At 47.5% G+C, this 19,296-nt stretch overlaps 1 protein-coding gene across 1 annotated transcript in view; it reads right to left on the bottom strand.

The window, feature by feature from the left end:
* ASIC2 (acid sensing ion channel subunit 2) overlaps positions 1 to 19,296 on the bottom strand; it is a 294,455-nt gene that overhangs the window by 58,681 nt on the left and 216,478 nt on the right. The window contains exon 3 of the mRNA XM_052658235.1: positions 16,035 to 16,162. Coding sequence (XP_052514195.1) covers positions 16,035 to 16,162 — 128 coding nt within the window. The remainder of the gene's footprint in view (positions 1 to 16,034; positions 16,163 to 19,296) is intronic.

The following is a 19,296-nucleotide window of genomic DNA, read 5'->3' as shown; positions in this document are numbered from 1 at the left end:
AAGATCTTAATTCTTGCTAGTTGGGATACATGTGGACATACTTCTTTAGGGCAGATTCCAAGAAGGAAAACTGCTCCATTGAAGAGGCGGTGTGCCTTTTTATTTGAATGGATGCTGTCAAGTCCCACTCAACTCCCAAGCCCAAAGGCCCTACCAGTTTATCCTCCCCTCGACAGCTGACTGTCTGCATTCCTCACCACGCGTGCGTGCTTAGTCCCTTCAGTTGTGTCCGACTCCTTGGACTGCAGCCCACCAGGTTCCTCTGTCCATGGGGATTCTCCAGACAAGGATACTGGAGTGGGTCGCATTGCCCTCCTCCAGAGATCTCCCAGATCCAGGGATCAAACTTGCGTGTCTTATGTCTCCTGAACTGGCAGGCGGGTTCTGTACCACTATCACCACCTGGGAAGCCTGCACTCTTCATAGACGTGGTGTCTTTTCTGGGGTCCTGTTCCCCTTCTGCTTCTTCCTTTCAGTCTTCTTGGCTCTGCTAGAGACCTTGGTCATATACTATCTTCCTGTCCTTGTCACCTAATTGTGTCAAAGGACAGGAAGTGCTGTCTGAAAACATAAAACAGGACCTCCTGCTGGCCCAGTGGTTAGGACTCAGCACTTTCACTGCAGGGGACATGGGTTTGATCCCTGGTCAAGGAACTAAGATCCTACATGCTGCATGGTGTGACCATAAAACCAAGCCAAAAAAACCCAGAAAGCAAGTAAACCAAGGAGTGATGAGTCTCATTTAGGACTGATTTATTTTGTTGTTGTTGTTGTTGTTCCATGATAGGATATGCTGTAAGATTTAAAGCAATTCATTAACCAATATTGATTCACTCTGCAATTGATAAATTAATTGATTGACAGCATTACAGTCTGTGCTATATGCTCAGAGTTGTTGCCTTCAGACAGCATCTGCTCCTCGATGGAGCAAGACATGCAGATAACTTGGATTCCTTAGGTAATTAATATTTGTATTAATAGCCAGTTGGCTGTTGTTAGGGGCTTCCCCAGTGGTGGTAGCAAATCCGTCTGTAATGCAGGAGATGCAGGAGATATAGGTTCGATCCCTGGGTCAGGAAGATCCCAGGGAGGAGGAAATGGCAACCCATTCTGGTATTTTTGCCTGAAAAATTCCATGGATAGAGGAGCCTGGTGGGCTACTGTCTATGGCATCACAAAGAGTAGGACACGACTGAGCATGCACAGAGGCACGTGGTCTTTGTTAAAATTTTTAAATGTATAAAGGAGAGAGATCTCAGTTGGTGGGAAACCAGAGATGCTTTACCTCGAGAGCTAACAGATTAACACCAAGATGTACTTGCTCACAGGGAATGATTACAGGGACTGTTTGGCCCATTTGTCACAACATAAATAATCCCTGGAGGGCAACAGTTGTTTTCAAGCGGGAAGGAGGAGGAGAGAAATAGGAAAGAGATGTCTTTTCCAGATTCCCTTGCCCTTGCCCTTGCCAAGAGAGTCTGACCGTCAGCGGAACTATTCACATTCATGCATTCATTCTGGTTGATATTTCTAGAAAAAATTATCTGTGACTATCTAGCCTTCCCCATTGGCAAGAAAAAGCTTTTGGCCTGCATAAGGAGGTGTCCTCTACAGAATTTTTCCCCCCTTAATAAAAAAACAACAACCATCAGAAACCAAGGCCACCGTGTACAGAGTTCAGTTGCTGCTCATGAATCAAAAGAGAACGTGGTCCTGGGTAGCAGGACCCAATCAAAGAATGTTCTCATGGATTAACTTGTCTCTTGAGTAAGATAAAGTAGGCCAGTCAACAGACAGTAGATCTCCTTTCCTCTGCTGGGTTTGAGGAGGAAATAAGCCATGAAGAGATAAGCAATTGGCTTCTGATGTCAGAATCAGTGAAGAGAGGATCCAGAAGCTAGTTCTGCCTGGAAAGATGCTGATGAGAGTGGGTACCATTAAGTTCTGGACTTTGGACCCAGACTGAAGTTGCCATGTCTGTACCATTTTTGGTTTATCCTTTTTCCCCATGCATGCATGCATGCTAAGTCACTTCAGTCGTGTCTGATTCTCTGCAACCCCATAGACTGCACTTCTGCATATAAGTTAAATAAGCAGAGTGACAATATACAGCCTTGACGTACTCCTTTTCTAATTTGGAACCAGTCTGTTGTTCCATGTTCAGTTCTAATTGTTGCTTCTTGACCTGCATACAGATTTCTCTTGAAGAATTTTCCAAAGTTTGCTGTGACCCACACAGTCAAAAGGCTTTGGCATAGTCAATAAAGCAGAGGCAGATGTTTTTCTGGAACTCTCTCGCTTTTTTGATGATCCAGTGGATGTTGGCAGTTTGATCTCTGATTCCTCTGCCTTTTCTAAGTCCAGCTTGAACATCTGGAAGTTTATGGTTCACATATTGATGGAGACTGGCTTGGAGAATTTTGAGAATTACTTTGCTAGTGTGTGAGATGAGTGCAATTGTGTGGTAGTTTGAGCATTCTTTGGCATTGCCTTTCTTTGGGATTGGAATGAAAACTGACCTTTTCCAGTCCTGTGGCCACTGCTGAGTTTTCCAAATTTGCTGGCATATTGAGTGCAGCACTTTCACAGCATCATCTTTCAGAATTTGAAATAGCCCAACTGGAATTCCATCACCTCCACTAGCTTTGCTTGTAGTAATGCTTCGTAAGGCCCACTTGACTTCACATTCCAGGATGTCTGGCTCTAGATAAGTGATCACACCATCGTGATTATCTGGGTTGTGAAGATCTTTTTTGTAGAGTTCTTCTGTGTATTCTTGCCACCTCTTCTTAACATCTTCTGCTTCTGTTAGGTCCATACCATTTCTGTCCTTTATCATGCCCATCTTTGCATGAAATGCCCCCTTGATATCTCTAATTTTCTTCAAGAGACCTCTAGTCTCTCCCATTCTATTGTTTTCCTCTATTTCTTTGCATTGACCACTGAGGAAGGCTTTCTTATCTCTCCTTGCTCTTCTTTGGAACTCTGCATTCACATGGGTATATCTTTCCTTTTCTCCTTTGCCTTTCACTTCTCTTCTTTTCACAGCTATTTATAAGGCCTTCTCAGGCAAACATTTTGCCTTTTTGCATTTCTTTTTCTTAGGGATGGTCTTGATCATTGCCTCCTGTACAATGTCATGAACCTCCATCTATAGTTCTTCAGGCACTCTGTCTATCAGATCTAATCCCTTGAATCTATTTCTCACTTCCACTGTATAATCATAAGGGATTTGATTTAGGTCATAGCTGAATGTTCTAGTGGTTTCCCCTACTTTCTTCAATTTAAGTCTGAATTTTGCAGTAAGGAGTTCATGATCTGAGCCACAGTCAGCTCCCAGTCTTGTTTTTACTGACTGTATAGCACTTCTCCATCTTTGGCTGCAAAGAATATAATCAATCTGATTTTGGTATTGACCATCTGGTAATGTCTATGTGTAGAGTCTTCTCTTGTGTTGTTGGAAGAGGGTGTTTGCTATGGACCATGGAACAACAGACTGGTTCCAAATTGGTAAAGGAGTACGTCAAGGCTGTATATTGTCACTCTGCCTATTTAACTTAGACACAGAGTACATCATGTGAAATGCCCAGCTGGATGAAGCACAAGCTGGAATCAAGATTGCTGGGAAAAATACCAATAACCTCAGATATGCTGATGACACCACCCTTACAGCAGAAAGTAAAGAAGAACTAAAGAGCCTCTTGATGAAAGTGAAAGAGGAGAGTGAAACAGTTGGCTTAAAACTCAACATTCAGAAAACTAAGATCTTGGCATCTGGTCCCATCACTTCATGGCAAATAGATAGGGAAACAATGGAAACAGTGACAAACTTTATCTTTTTAGGCTCCAAAATCACTGCAGATGGTGACTTCAGCCATGAAATTAAAAGACACTTGCTCCTTGGAAGAAAAGCTATGACTAATCTAGACAGCATAATAAAAAGCAGAGACATTACTTTGCCGACAAAGTTCCCTCTAGTCAAAGCTATGCTTTTTCCAGTGGTCATGTATAGGTGTGAGAGTTGCACTATGAAGAAAGCTGAGCGCTGAAGAATTGATGCTTTTGAACTGTGGTGTTGGAGAAGACTCTTGGGAGTCCCTTGGACTGCAAGGAGATCCAACCAGTCCAGCCTAAAGGAAATCAGTCATGAATATTCATTGGAAGGACTGATGCTGAAGCTGAAGCTCCAATACTTTGGCCACCTGATGGGAAGAACTGACTCATTAGAAAAGACTCTGATGCTGGGAAAGATTGAAGGCAGGAGGAGAAGGGGATGACAGAGGATGAGACGGTTGGATAGTATCAGTGACTCTATGGACATGAGTTCAAGCAAGCTGCAGGAGCTGGTGATGGACAGGGAGGCCTGGCGTGCTGCAGTCCATGGGGTTGCAAAGAGTCAGACAAGACTGAGCCACTGAACTGAACTGATACAGCTCTTAATCTGTGATTGACAGATTGTCTCTACTGCTAGACTGTAAGCTCTGAGAAGAACCAGGTCAGAACCTGTTCATCACTGTATCCCCCTTACGCCTAAACCCAGTGCCTGGCACGTATCAGATGCTCAATAAATGAATGAGTCAGCAGGAAATGATCAAGGAATGGGGCAGGAAGGCTCACGGTCTGTGTGAGGGCAACACGTGGATCAGAGGGGGCTACTGTAGGGGGTACAGCCACTGGAAAAAGTGATAGCGGGAGCCAGGATGTGGAATTTGGACTTTGTTTTCTAGGTTGGGAAAGACAGTGATGGGTATCAAGAGGGGTAGTGAGATGATAAAGTAGGCCCTTTTCTCTCCCTTTTATGCATTCATTGAGTCATCATTCCATTCAATTCATTATCAAGCATCCTCCACATGCAAGGCACTATTAAATGCTAAGGAATGAAGAGCAGAAATAAGGGAGTCATATCCTCAAAGAGCTCACAATCTGGTAGGGAGATGGATAAGTAAACACATGATTATCATGTGCAAATTTTATGCTAGAGATTCACACGGAATATTCCAGGGTGGCCTTCTGGAGGAGGGAACATTGGAGCTGAATCTCGAAGGACACATACAAATTAGGTAAAGAAAGGGTGGGAAAGGGGTTGCTGGCAGGGATCGAGAGAAGTGAGCATGTGATGCTTGAAAATAACTGCACGCAGTTCAGGAGATTTAGTACTTTGGGTGGGAGGCCAGGGGAGCAGAAAGAGGCACTGCTGAAATGTAGGCAGGGGACAGAGCAGAAAGGGCATGAAGAGGTTCCTGGACTTCGTTCTCAAGGAAGTGAGGGAGGGAGATGATCAGATGCATATTTTAGGAAAATCGTGTTGATGGAGAGAATGGATTGGAGAAGGGCAAAGTGGGCAGCAGGAAGGCTAGCCAGGCAGCTAGTTCTTATAATGAAGGACCGAATTAAAGTGAGTCTGGGGCGGGCGATAGTGATAGCTGGTGTGTATTGAGCGCTTGCTGGGTGCCAGAACAGTTCTGTGTGCATGCATTAACTCAGTCTTTTTTTTTTTTTTCCACCATGCTGCATAGCATGTTGGAACTTAGATCCCTGACCAGGGATTGAACCCTGGTCCCTTGCATTGTAAGATCAGAGTCTTAACCATTGGACTGCCAGGGAAGTCCCTCACTTAGACTTCTAGCTACCCTCTGAGATAGAAACTGCCATAATTCCCATTTTACAGATGAGGAAATGAGGCACAGGGTCACCATCTAGGGAATGCGTATTTGTACTCAGGCCGTTTAGAGGGTTGGGGGACCATCAGGGAGCAGCAGTTTTGCGGTGGAGGTATGAGACAGGAGAAGAGGGTTCAGTTCAGACTGTGGATTTGGGATGCCTATGGGACTCTGAGGGGAGGCATACGACAGCACCTGGAGTACTGGGTCGGGGGCTCAGCAAAGAGATCTGGGCTGGAGACAGTGATCTGAAAGTCATGGTAAAGGGCAAGCTCATTCAAGGAGACTGCAGAATGAGACAAGCCGCAACCAGCATCCTGGGGCGCCCATCGTCTCAGGAGTGACCAGAGGAAGAACTGCTTATGAAGGCAGCTCAGGAGGAGCAGGCGGGAGGTGAGAAGGAACCCCGGGCCAGAGTGGAGAGAAGGGGGTCTCAGGGAGGGCGTGGCCAACAGCCCACCTGCCACTGGGGAACCAGGCGGGATTCAGTGAGGAGTGTCCTCACCATCCAAGATTGGGTTTGGCCACAAAGATTTCATGCACAACCTTGATGATGAAGAGTTTCTGTGGGATGTTAGAGGTGAGCTGGGAATTGAAAGGAAGGTGAAGAAGCAGAGAGAAGCAACTCTAGAGAGACTTTGGAGACTCTCTTAGGAAGACAAGGAGCAGAAGAGGCTGCAAGGCAGAGGGGAGGCAGATGGAGTGATTTTATCTCTTTCTAAGACTTGAGCATATTTTATAAGAACTCACTTTGGGATTTCCCCCAACAGAGCTGTGCACATTGGCTCATCCTAGCCAAGCAACACTTCTTTTAAGGACCCTTCTGCCTCCTCCACCTCCGCCGTGGCCTCCACTCTGACAAAAACAAACTCTCATCGTGTAGAAAAAAAACGGTGAAAACCTGACTCTTGGCAAAACCATCTGGGGCTCTGAAGACATTTCTCCCTTCGAGATGGAGTGGCAATAAGTGGGCAAGTCGCTAAGCTAGTCGATGCTTAATTGATTCTTATTTTCATCTATTTATGGGAAACACTATTCCCTGTTGATCACGGAGGGGTGGCCAGCAAGTGGCCACACAGCAATCTATCCTGCCTTCTGGCGCCTCCCTGGCGCTTTCTGGAGCAGAACTTTATGATACTCTGTTTGTGAGGCTCCAACTTCAACAGTTTGCAAGTTGCTGAAGGCATGTGGAACAAATTCTCTCCCCTGCCTTGAAAAACACAAGTAGGCAAGCCTCCATTTCTAATGGGGCCCGTGAAGCATATTAAGGACCGCGGATCCGTCTGTCAGATTGACAAACGAGTCTCTTTGTTTGAAAGGCACTTAGGAAGTTGTATTTGGAAGCTTGAGAGGAGCTGTCAACAGCAACTGGGGGGCCCACCCCAGATAACATCTGGGCCTTTATAATTTGGGGTAGATTGAGAGTAATGTTTTGAGTCGTGAGCCACGATGGGATTCCATCCAAATGTTGGCGATGCGGCCAGTCTATGCCGAAGGCAAAGGTTTAGGCTTCTGTAGGAACCAACTGTGCCCACACAGCCTGCCAATGACCTAACTGGGGCCTGCGGGACCCCAGTGTTTGGGTCTGCCCCGTGTGAGAGGCTGGCGGGAAGCTGCTTGATCCAGGGTGTGGTGTGACAGTGGGTGTTCTCTGGGAGTGTGGATGGAGCCCAAGTGGGAAACCAACACACAATCCAGGTTGTGGACTTGAAACTGTTCTTCTTTCCAGGGGCTCCACACTGGTTAGTAGAAGGAATTCTTGGTGAGAACGGGGTATATCTGGGCAGTGATTGTCAACTCTGGCTCCCCAAGGCATTTCTTTCTTTTTAAAATACTTCTTTCTTCCTTTGGCTGTGCCAGATCTTAATCACGGCATGCGGGATCTCCCATCTTCATTGCAGCATGTGGAATCTGTAGCTGTGGCATGTGGAATCTAGTTCCCTTGACCAGGGATCGAACCCAGGCCCCCTGCACTGGGAGCAGGGAGTCTTAGCCACTGGACCACCAGGGCAGTCCCTCCCCCAGGACATTTCTGAAACCCTCGAATGTAAACCCAGGGCCCTGTTTCTCCTAAAACTTTTTGAACAATGAGGCTGGTGGCCAACTGCCTGCCCAGTCTCCAGATTCATTCTCAGTCCCCCCAAGAAGCATGGGCAAGGTGGTTGAATAAAGATTTGAAGGACACACTGGATAAACATTTAGAAAAACAAGACTCGCCACCAGGATCTTTGAGGAGGAAGTTTGAGGCTTTGAGGAGGAAGTTTGAGATGAAAATTTTCTGACATAGACTCATGACTGGAAGTCCTGTCAGGATTCGCAATGGTCTTCACTTAGGGGCCAAGAGTCTGACTGGTGGTGTCAATGTGAAGACAGTTCATTTGTGCTCTTACCACTCCAATGTCCCAGCTTTGCACTTTCACATATATTCACTCACTCATTTAATTCTCCCCATCTTCCCGGGACTGGTGCTGCCCCTCCCGTCTGTTCTACCCGCTCTCGTGTACACAGATGGCTTCCAGATCTCTGTCTCCAGCCCTGACCCCTTTCATTAGCTTTTGCTCTGATTAGGGTTTCTAAGGGTGCAGCCAGAAATGAGACAGAGAGCATCATCCATCACAGGCTGGCTCCACAGCCTCAGGGAGAAGGCGGGCCCTCAGGGCTTTTGGCAGCGGTGGGTGGGTGGGTGGGTGCGGGCAGGGAGAGCATCTCAGTGCTCTTTAGGCACGGAGCACAGATTTGAGCATAGTGTATATTCATTCGAGGCTTCCCTAGCGGCTCAGTGGTAAAGAATCTGCCTGCCGACGCGGGAGACGCGGGTTCAATCCCTGGGTCAGGAAGTTTGCCTGGAGAAGGAAAGGGCAATCCGCTCCAGTATTCTTGCCTGGAAAAATCCCATGGCCCGAGGAGCCTGGCGGGCTGCAGACTATGGGGTCGCAGAGTTGGACATAACTGAGCCACTGAACATGCATGCGTGTATATTCGTTCTTTCAACCCTGCACATTTACTGAGCTCACGTCTAAGCAAGGCATGGGGGATAGAGAATCTGAGGACACCATCCTTGCTCTCAGAGAGTTCCTGGCCTATGGTGAGCCAAGGGCTGATGGAAGCTAAGAAAGGCAGTTCTTAAGAGGCAGGTGTGGGGCTGAACCTTGGTGGTCCAGTGGTTAAGACTCCAAACTTTCAATGCAGGGGGCTCAGATTCGATCCCTGGTTGGGGAACTAAGAGCCCATACTCCTTACCTTGTGGTGCGGCCAAAAGATCAAAATACAAAATGAGGCAGGTGTAAGGAGTGGGGATGCACAAGGGGAGGTAAGTCCTGCAAGGAGAGTCTTGCATCTCTTAGGAGTGGGGCACAACTGCCAAGAAAGCTGCTTGACTCTGAGCGCTCCAAGGCAGGACCAAGTTGCCGTCATCTTCATCTTCCTAGCAAAGCAGGGTGCTCAGTGAATATAAGCTGAAGGAAGAAGTGAATGTATAAGGTGTGATATAGAGTGAGTAGCTGCTCCTTGAGGGGTGGCAGGACAGGACGGAGGTCTTCTTAAAGATGGTGCCCTTTGAGCAGTAGCCAGAAAAAGGAATAGGCCTTTGCTAGATAAGACCAGGAGGAGACGCTGGGCAGAAGGAACAGTGGGTGTAACGTGCTGAGGCTGATGATGGAGAGATACTGGAATATCCAACACGGGGAGGCAGGGAACACCCTGACTGGGCACATGACGAGGCTGGAAGAGGGCAGGGGCTGAACAGCAGCTTGGATGCCATTCAAGGGGGTTGGGCTTTTGTGAATTTCAGGGAGCTGTGAATTTATGGATTCTAGGTAGGGCAGCGAAGTGGCCATTATGTGCATGGGCTGGGGAAGGGGTGCTACCAAGGAGCATGCCCAGAGCTTCTCTTCTCACCCCACTTCAGTACTCTTGCCTGGGAAATCCCATGTCATCCTGGAGGGCTACCGTCCATGGGGTCGCAAAGAGGACACGACTGAACGACTAACATTTTGACTTTGACTGTGTATCTCAGCCCCTGCCTCTCAGAAGTAGAAACCCAGGTTCTGCCTCCCGGACTAGGGGATGGGGGTTTGTCTCACATGGCCTTAACATGACCGCTGCCATTGACCTTAACAGCACCCCATGCCAGCTGGCACAAAGGAAGGAGTCCATAGGTGGCCGAGCATGGAGCAGGTGTGGAACTGCTGTCACCCAAACTTCTGGGTGATTCCTGCATGCCCGAGTGACCCCTCAGGCTGCTAATGCTGGAGGCCCTTTGAGGTCATCTATCCTGGCATCTGGTCCCATCACTTCATGGGAAATAGATGGGGAAACAGTGGAAACAGTGTCAGACTTTATTTTTTTGGGTCCCAAAATCGCTGCAGATGGTGACTGCAGCCATGAAATTAAAAGACGCTTACTTCTTGGAAGGAAAGTTATAACCAACAGATAGCATATTAAAAAAGCAGAGATATTACTTTGTCAACAAAGGTCTGTCTAGTCAAGGCTATGGTTTTTCCAGTAGTCATGTATGGATGTGAGACTTGGACTGTGAAGAAAGCTGAACGCCAAAGAATTGATGCTTTTGAACTGTGGTGTTGGAGAAGACTCTGTGAGTCCCTTGGACTGCAAGGAGATCCAACCAGTCCATCCTAAAGATCAGTCCTGGGTATTCATTGGAAGGACTGATGCTGACTGAAACTCCAGTACTTTGGCCACCTCATGCGAAGAGTTGACTCATTGGAAAAGACTTTGATGCTGGGAGGGATTGGGGGCAGGAGGAGAAGGGGACAACCGAGGATGAGATGGCTGGATGGGATCACTGACTGATGGACGTGAGTCTGAGTGAACTCCGGGAGTTGGTGATGGACAGGGAGGCCTGGCGTGTTGCGATTCATGGGATTGCAGAGATTCGGACATGACTGAGCGACTGAACTGAATTGAACCCAGCCCTCCCATTCTATGGATGGGAACCCTGAGGCCCAGGGAGGGAAGCAACCTGTCCAAGTTTTCACAGCACAGTCAGGACTAGAGTCCAGGTCTCTGGGCTCCCAGTCTGGTTTTCTGTCCCCAGATAGATCTGTGCTCTCTTAGATTGGCGACATTTGGCCGACGACTTAGCTGGGTGGTTTTGTCATCTGAAATGTGGTGACAACAATATCTCCCTTTCGGGCTTGTTGTGGGGAATAAATGAGATAATGCAGGTAAAGTTTCTCTGCAGCTTAACGTCTGGCAGGCGGTGTGTGCTCAGGAAGAAGCAATTTTTACTGCCCTTCCTCTCTAGAGTTTTGTTTCTGCTCCCAGCGTGTCATCCCACTGCCTGTCTCTGGTGGTGGGGGGTCCTGGGATGGTGCAGGGGCTGCTACAGCAGCTGAGCTGGGGTGGGGGCACTTTTCAGATTGTCTGAGGAAGGCAAGGTCATGCCTTGGCTTCACTGAGTTCAGGACAAATACAAATTTTAAGAAGCAATCTTGGGTCTGGACTACAGCCCAGGGGTGTGTTCTTTTGAAACAAAGTGAAAAATATTTTGAGAACGGCATGTGTAATTTTTCATGGGTGGGATGACTTTACCACGTAAGAGGACTTTCTCGTTTACAAAGGCACTCGTGGCAAGATTCCTGTAAGTCACCAGTTCTGTGCAGGCTTTCACTCAGGAGTCAGTTTCCCTAGCATGAGTGATACCCACTTTCTAGGAACAGACCTTCTGTTCCCCCACAGTCTTGTCACTCCTGGCCTTCCTGTAACATTCCCATGAGCTTTGAGCTGAAGCAGCAGAATCCTGGAATGTGAGCAGTGCAGCCGCTATAGATTGTTAAGTCCATCATGATTTTCACGGGCCATCAAGAAAGAAAAAGTGGGGCTTCCCTGGTGGTCCAGTGGTTAAGAATCCAGCATGCAATGCAGGAGACCTGGGTTGATCCAGGGTAGGGGAACTAAGATCCCACATCCCTTGGAGCAATTAAGCATTGGTGCCACAACTAGAGAGTCTGTGGGCCGCAATGAAAGATCCTGCTTGATTCAGCCAAGACCTGACTCTGCCAAATAAATAAACAAATAATGGTGAAGCGATAAAATCAAAAGAAAAAAGAAAAAGCACTGCTAATTGTAACTGACATGCAATTGATTGGGAAACAAGCTCCAATTTCAGAAATGTTAAAATGTGAAAGAACACACGTCTTAGAATCAATGTTGGAGAACGAGGGTCAGCTGGATAGGATAGAACCAACGGCAGGACACACAAGTAGGGACCAATCTCCAAATCCTACTTGGCTTAAGATTTTTTAGTGGTTGTTTTTTTTTCTGTGTGAAAGAAACCACTAATATGTAGGTTTCGTGAGGACAGACACTGGTCTGTTTTCTTACCACTGTATCCCCATCGCTTCACACCCATAGTAGGTGTTCAACAAATATTTGCTCAACAAATAAATGAAACAGAGCCACCTTATAAAATGTGTGGCAAACCCAGACAAGAAAATAAATCATTCATAATCCCCCCACTGTGGGTATTTTGCCTTATTTTCCTTCGAGTCTTATTTCCTATGAATATGCTGTTTTATATACATGTAAACATAATGTATTATTAGATTTAGCTCCGGGATGTGTTTTTGTATTTCTCTATTAATATGAATGAAATGATGAAATGAGATGGTGTGGAAATGCTTTGAAGACTGTAAAGTGTTTAACCAAATATCTTATTATTAGTTATAATAACCACAGCAATGCTAATATGAATGAGGCTGATTTTCTGAAAATATACTTCAAAGCCAACAACGAATTTGTCCTCTGAAGCTAGGAATATGTTCTCTTCCTGATCGCCACGGGGAGTCCCTCTGTTTCATTTTGGGAAGAAAAAGAGACTTAAGGATCCTGAGAAGTTATTGGTCCCAGGCACTCACCTGGCCTAGAAATGTCTTCAGTGTCACTAGCAGAGGGTCAGTGGTGGGGGCAGAGGGGAGAACAGAGGACATCTTTCAAGCCAATGACACTGCTGTCCCTACAGAGAGTTTCCTTCTTTTTAACTTTCACTAGCAGCGAAATGAATTCCCCTATGGGTTTCAGGGAAGGCTGTTCACGTCCCCTGCATGGTAATAGCAACATGGACATCAGAGAGATGTCAGTACAGGTAAGTCAATACAGGATGGGAGTGGTGATTACTTTCAGTAAATCACAAAGGAATATTTGCCTTGGACGACTTGCCCCAAATTCCCTGACAGATAGTCAAACACTTCACAGACACACTGATTAGTCTAACTCATGTTTGATTCTTCCAAGGGAGGTGGGTTGGTTCACATCACACACACAGAAGGGAGAACTGGCAACAATTCTCTCCTTGAGCAAACTCTAGCCAGGCTCCTCTGCACCCTGTTTCCATGAGGTCTCAACCTTGACCTACAAAGGCTAGGACAAACACGAACAAAGCTTCTTCCTCCTTCCCTCCCTCCCTTTCTTTCTTTCTTGTCATTAGCACTTAATTTCCATTAAAATGAATATTTTGGATGGAGAGAACTTCCCTAATGACTCAGATGGTAAAGACTATGCCTGCATTCCAGGAGACCCAGGTTTGATCCCTGGGTGGGGAAGATGCCCTGGAGGAGGGCATGACAACCCACTCCAGTATTCTTGCCTGGAGAATCCCTATGGACAGAGGAGCCTCGCGGGTTACAGTCCATGGGGCCACAAAGAGTTGGACACAACTGAGTGACTAACACACACACACACACACACACACACACACACACACACACTTAGATGAAGAACAGGATTAGAATAGTGTTTACAGTCGACTTCTGAAAAATCGCATTATGTAAGGGAAATAAAAACAGGTGAGCAGAAGTCCAAAAAAGGTGCAGCGTGTATACATCATTGCGCTCGGATGAAATATGCTGCTCAGGGGAGCACATACTTAGGCCGCATGAGCCCAGGAGGAAAACATCAACAGAGGACAAGCCCCCAGGTCGCAATGCTGAATGCTGAATTCTCCAGCGAGCTCAAAAAATATTAGTATTTTGGAAACATTCAACTCGAGCTCTTTACAAAAATGACTGTCTCTTCAACATGTTTCTACACTAACGTAGTTTCTCACGGTTCAACCCGAATCCTTAGGATGACCCAGCTCCCTTAAAGCACCTGCCTGAGGACTCAAGACTGCCAAGTAAACTCAAGAGTTTACTGTTTGTGTTTGCGTGCCAGCATGGGGAGGCAGGACCCCTGTCTTCCTGCCTCTGCAGGAGGGGAGGAGCCTAACTAGGATGGGGTTTTATTAGCAGACTCAGATGGGTTTCACATGCACTGACTGCCCCTGTCCAACTCTCCCACTTTTTGTAATTTTCAATTCCCTGACTCTGCTCAAGTGCCCTCTGTGTCCCACCCTTCCCCCTCATTTCCCCTTTAAAACGCCAAGTGCCTTCTGCACAGATTGAAGTTGAGTTCAGTTCACAATGAACCTTCTTCCCTACTGCAATGGTACATTACTGGTTAAATCTGTCCTCTCTGCTTTAACCAGTGTCTGACTTTGTTGATCTCTGACAGCACTCGAAGGCTGGCCCTTACACCCAGGCTCATAGCTTGGGCTCTGGACTCTCTGCACACCTTGACCTGTGAGTCTGTGTTCTCACTCTTCCTGACGCAAATCCTCAGCCCTGAACTTGGCTCCCTGCTGTCAGCTTCATGTCCTCTAGGATAATGTTTTCCGGTTGTTCCACTTGGCTCCCACCTTGCACACTCTTGAACACTCCACTTCTGCCCACACAGTCTGCCTCCATCTCTGGGGCCCGTAGATGCTGGACCAACTTCCAAGCCTCCTCTACCCCTGCCTCGGGGCTGCCACCCCACCCACCATGGAGGTTGATCATGGCCTTCAGCAACTGCCTAGGTGTTACGTACAGTAAGTTCATGCGGCCCACGTAAATTCATCAAGTTTCCCAGAGATTCAGAAATACAGCTCTCTTAGAGATTTGGCTCAGATGTAAAGAATCTGCCTGCAATGGGGGAGACTGGGGTTTGATTCCTGGGTCAGGAGGATCCCCCGGAGGAGGGCATGGCGACCCACTCTGGTATTTTCGCCTGGGAAATCCCATGGAGAGAGGAGCCAGGTGGGCTGCAGTCCATGGGGTTGCAAAGAGTCAGACACGACTGAGCAACTAACACTTTCTTCACTTAGAGATTTAAAAACAGTTTCTTTCTCTTTTTTTTCACTTAAAAATTATTTATTTACGGTATTTATATATTTGCTGGGCCAGGTCTTTAGATGTGGATTTTAAAGAGGTGGATCTTTAGTTTGGGCATGTAAGATCTTAGTTGCAGGCATGTGGGATCTAGTTTCCAGACCATGGAATCGGTCCCGGGTCTCCTGCATTGTAAGTGTGGGGCCGGAGCCACTAGCCCACCACAGAAGTCCCTAAAACCAGTTTCCAATACAGAAGATCACTCTATAAAGTGGCTAAGTACTGGATGAAAGATGATTTGAAACATATATTAAAAACAAGCTGAGCTCTTAAGTTGCGTGTGGATCTCTTTGCTCCTCCCTGTTCTCTGGGCTCTGCCTTCCTCACGCTTTAGAGCTGGGCTCCCTGTCACTCATTCACCTCACTCTTCACTCCAGGCCTCCCACGGCAAATTGTCTTGGGTGACCTGGTTTAGGACTCCCTCAGGGTCCTAGGCTTTCCAGCTTTTATTCTAATCACACCAGAAAATGAAGAGGAAAAAAAAAGCATCCATCCCAATGTCTCTCTGCAGTCCTGCTTTGAGACGTCCTCCCCATTGAGAATCTACGAAGGTCTCCCGTCTGAGACATGTAGCACATGTCACATTGATGCTAGCCCATATTTCACGGACGTGCTGAGTTGATGCAGCCATCCTGCCTGGCTGGCTGGGAGTCTCTCCCCTGGTGCTGAATCAGAGAGCAGATATTGACCCATGAAGAGGCTTCCCTCCGATTAAACTCCATAATGGAGATTGACACCTGCCTCTGTTCCTTCTTGCAGGCCACCTGGCATCGTATTAACAGAGTGATGAAACACACCAAACCCTGGTGAGCAGTTCCCCCTAGCACCCACTGGCCTCTCACCTCACCATCACAGAGATTTTCCCCCAGAATGTTTTAGGGGAAAAAAAAAAACCCAACCAGTTCACTGAAAAAGAAAACAAGCTGGTTTTCCCTCACATCCAATTTCAGAATCGACAGGCGGTCCAGGAGAATCCACATACAGAGGTCAACAGATACCTTTCTTCAATTTCAGAGTGAGGGTTTTAACTAAACCCAGCCCTACTCCTTCCAGCCTCCTGGGTGGATTCTGTGCCTTCTAGGAGTGAGAATCCTATTTCTCCACCTCACGTGGCTGGTGGCTCAGAGAGGCCAAGGACCCCTGATCCCAGAGACCCCAGGGGACTTACCCTCTGCTCCTGTGTGGCCACGAAAGTCTGGAACCCTGGTGCCACACCAAAGCCCAGCTCTTGGATGAAAGGCGGCTCAGACTGACTGTGGATCTGAACCTTCACGCCTGCTTCAAACGTCGTTTCCTCTGAAAGAACAAAGATGGACAGAGCCATGGGTCAGTGACAGTGGATGCTCGGGGATTCCTGGGGCTGCTCCACAGCAGAACCACAGCCCCCAGAGACGTGTACATCTGCATCCCTGGCAACGGCAGCTATGTTACCTTACGTTGGAAAAAGGACGCTTGGGGCTGTGCATGGGGATGATCCAGAGAGATAATATGGGGTGGGAGGTGGGAGGAGGATTCAGGATTGGGAGCTTGTATACACTCGTGGTGGATTCATGTCAATGTATGGCAAAACCAATATAGTATTGTAAAGTAAAATAAAGTAAAAAAAATAATAAAAAAATAATTAAAAAAAAAAAAAAAGGAAAAAGGACGCTGCAGATGTAACCAAAGATTTGGAGATGGGGAGATTGTCCTTGGTGATCCAGGTGGCCCAACAGGATCACAGGGGTCTTTAGAAGAGGGAGGCAGGAGGATCAGAGTCAGAGAGAAGTGGAAAAATGCTCTGCTTCTGGTTTTGAGGTTGGAGGAGGGAGCCATAGGCCGAGGGATGTAGGCAGCTTCAGGAAGCTGGAAAAGGCAAGGGAATGGAATTTTCTCCTCGAGCCTCTAGCGGGAATGCAGCCCTGCCGATACCTTGAAATGCACTTCTGACTTCTGGCTTCCAGAACTGTAAGATAATATATTTGGGTTGTTTGATGCCACTAATTTTGTGTCAGTCTGTTACAGTACTCCTAAGAAATGAATTCAGGTCATTTAGGCCAATAGCTCCTTGCTTCAGTCTCCAAAACTACAGAATGGGATTATAAAGCGAGTCAAGCACCTATGCTTTTTCTTAACTTTTTTTCTTTTGATTGGAGGATAAGTGCTTTACAGTGTTGTGTCGGCTGCACCTATGCTTTTTATTTACTAACTTCTCTACTGGGCCATGAGCCGAGTCGGGGTGAGGGGATCAGGAGAATGAAAACACAATGTTGCTGCAGTCAGAATAAAGATATGGGGCTTGCTTGCAAGCCCCTTGGAGCTGCAGGAGATGGGCAACTAGAAGGGAAGCTCCTCCCCTTTTTTCTCTTTCTGGCAGTGACCGGTGGAAGGCACAGCAGGAAGGGATGGGGCAGCAGGGCCTGGCTCATCCTATGTGTTGGTGCTCAAAATTGGTAGGGAATGCACATATGGGATCCTTCACCCTTTCCTGGGCCTCCTCTGTCTTATTCTGTGCAAAAAGCCTGAAGAACGAACTTTCCAAACTGCAAACGCGAGCTGGCACAGAGGAGAAAGGTGAGGAGGATGGAAGGGCTGGAGCCAGGTGTGGGAGTTCAGGGCCTGGGAAAGTCTGGAGGCTGGTGACCAAGGCAGGGGAGAGGCCTGGAGCTGGTGAGAATTCCAAGGTCGGGGGCACAGGACAGGTGGAGTGGGAGGACGGATGGGCAGGGCTCTCACGACCTAGACGAGGAGGACAGCCGTTGATACGGAGTTTAGACAAAAGAGGCCCTCGGCTGGGAATCCTTTCACATGCATCCTCCCGGAGCAGGAGAGTCCCAGGGACATCTCCACTTTTCCTGCAGGCGGGTCAACTCTTCCGCTGTCTCTACCCAGATCGGTCCATCCAAACTCCCGCCCCATGTCCCTCTGTGCTTGTGTCGACCTCTCCGGTGGATGGTGGATGCCTCAAGAGAAGAGAGGGCTTCTTGCTCCGTCTGGTACCCACAGTCCAGCCCAAGGCTTAGCCTACAGCTCCATCAGGAAAGGGGAATGCCAGAGAAGGCGGACAGGATGGGGAGAGGAGGGCTGAGCGGCCAGCTGTCAGGGGCTGTGTTTTCTAAGGTCCGCCCAAGGAGCCTAAAGAACAAGCTGTGATGGGGGAGGAGAGTGAACACCGGTGATGCTGGGGGACAGGAATGCCCGTGCCTGGATGAACAAAAACCACGTTCAGTGAGCTGCAGGGGGGTGGGACAGGCGAGATGCCAAAACACGTTTTCCAGAGCTAGTGAAGCTGTGTGCCTGTGATATAAAAGTGAGCTTCGGAAACCTTTGAGCCTGTCAGACAGGCTCGGAGGAGGAGCCGGTGGTTACAGGGAGAAATGAGGTATGAGGGCTTGGTGTCAGAAGGGCTGTGAGTAATGGGCAAGGCAGACAGCCAGGCATGCCTGTGTTAGTGAGAGCCACCCAAGGCTTCTCAGACTGAGTTAGGGTTTGGATGGGGCGTTTATTCCAGAAGCAGCTGGGGCCGGGCAGAGTAAATTCCTGAGTATTCTCGTATCGTTACAAACATGTAGCCACCGATGGGCAGAAGAGAATGAGGAATCAGGTTTCTGCCTCCTTCAGGACAGTGCTGTCTAGAGGAACCTTCTACAAAGACAGAATGTTTTATAATCTGTGCGATCCCACTTGGTACTGCTAGCTACAGGAAATGTGACTAGTGCAACCGAGGAACTGAATTGATAAATGAATAGATAAATAAATAAATACCTCCCCCCCAACTTTTCTGAGCCATAGTTGACAAAATCGTATGGTATTTACAGGGCACAGTGGGATAATTTGATATACGTATATATTGTGAAAGGATCCCTCCTCGCTCATCGGGTTAATTAACATATCCATTGGAAGGATCGATGCTGAAGCTGAAGCTCCAATACTTTGGCCACCTGATGCAAAGAGCCAACTGATTGGAAAAGACTCTGATGCTGGGAAAGATTGAAGGCAGGAGGAGAAGGGGGCAACAGAGGATGGGATGGTTGGATGGCATCACTGATTCAATGGACATGAGTTCAAGCAAACTCCCGGGGATGGTGAAGGACAGGGAAGCCTGGTGTGCTGCAGTCCATGGGGTTGCAAAGAGTTGGACACGACAGAGCGATTGAACAACAACAACAGTCACTGCACATATTTACCTTTTCCTGGGCTGCTTTATTCATCTATTTACTTTTTAGCCAATTGAATTTTAATTAAAATTTAAAGGGTTCCACTTCTTATTAACATATCCATCATTTCACATATTTACCTTTATCTGGCCTGCTTTATTTATCTTTTCATTTTTTTATCCAACTGAATTTTAATTAATTAAAATTAAGTAGCCACATGTGGCTGCTGACCACCTTACTGGCCAGTGTAGTTGTAGACAGTCAGCTGTGAGCAGACCCGAGGCATCTCAGAGC

This window comes from Budorcas taxicolor, chromosome 19, assembly GCF_023091745.1.
Source record: "Budorcas taxicolor isolate Tak-1 chromosome 19, Takin1.1, whole genome shotgun sequence".
Taxonomy (NCBI): domain Eukaryota; kingdom Metazoa; phylum Chordata; class Mammalia; order Artiodactyla; family Bovidae; genus Budorcas; species Budorcas taxicolor.
Note: the sequence above shows the minus strand (reverse complement) of the source record. Positions and strands in the feature narration are given on the sequence as shown.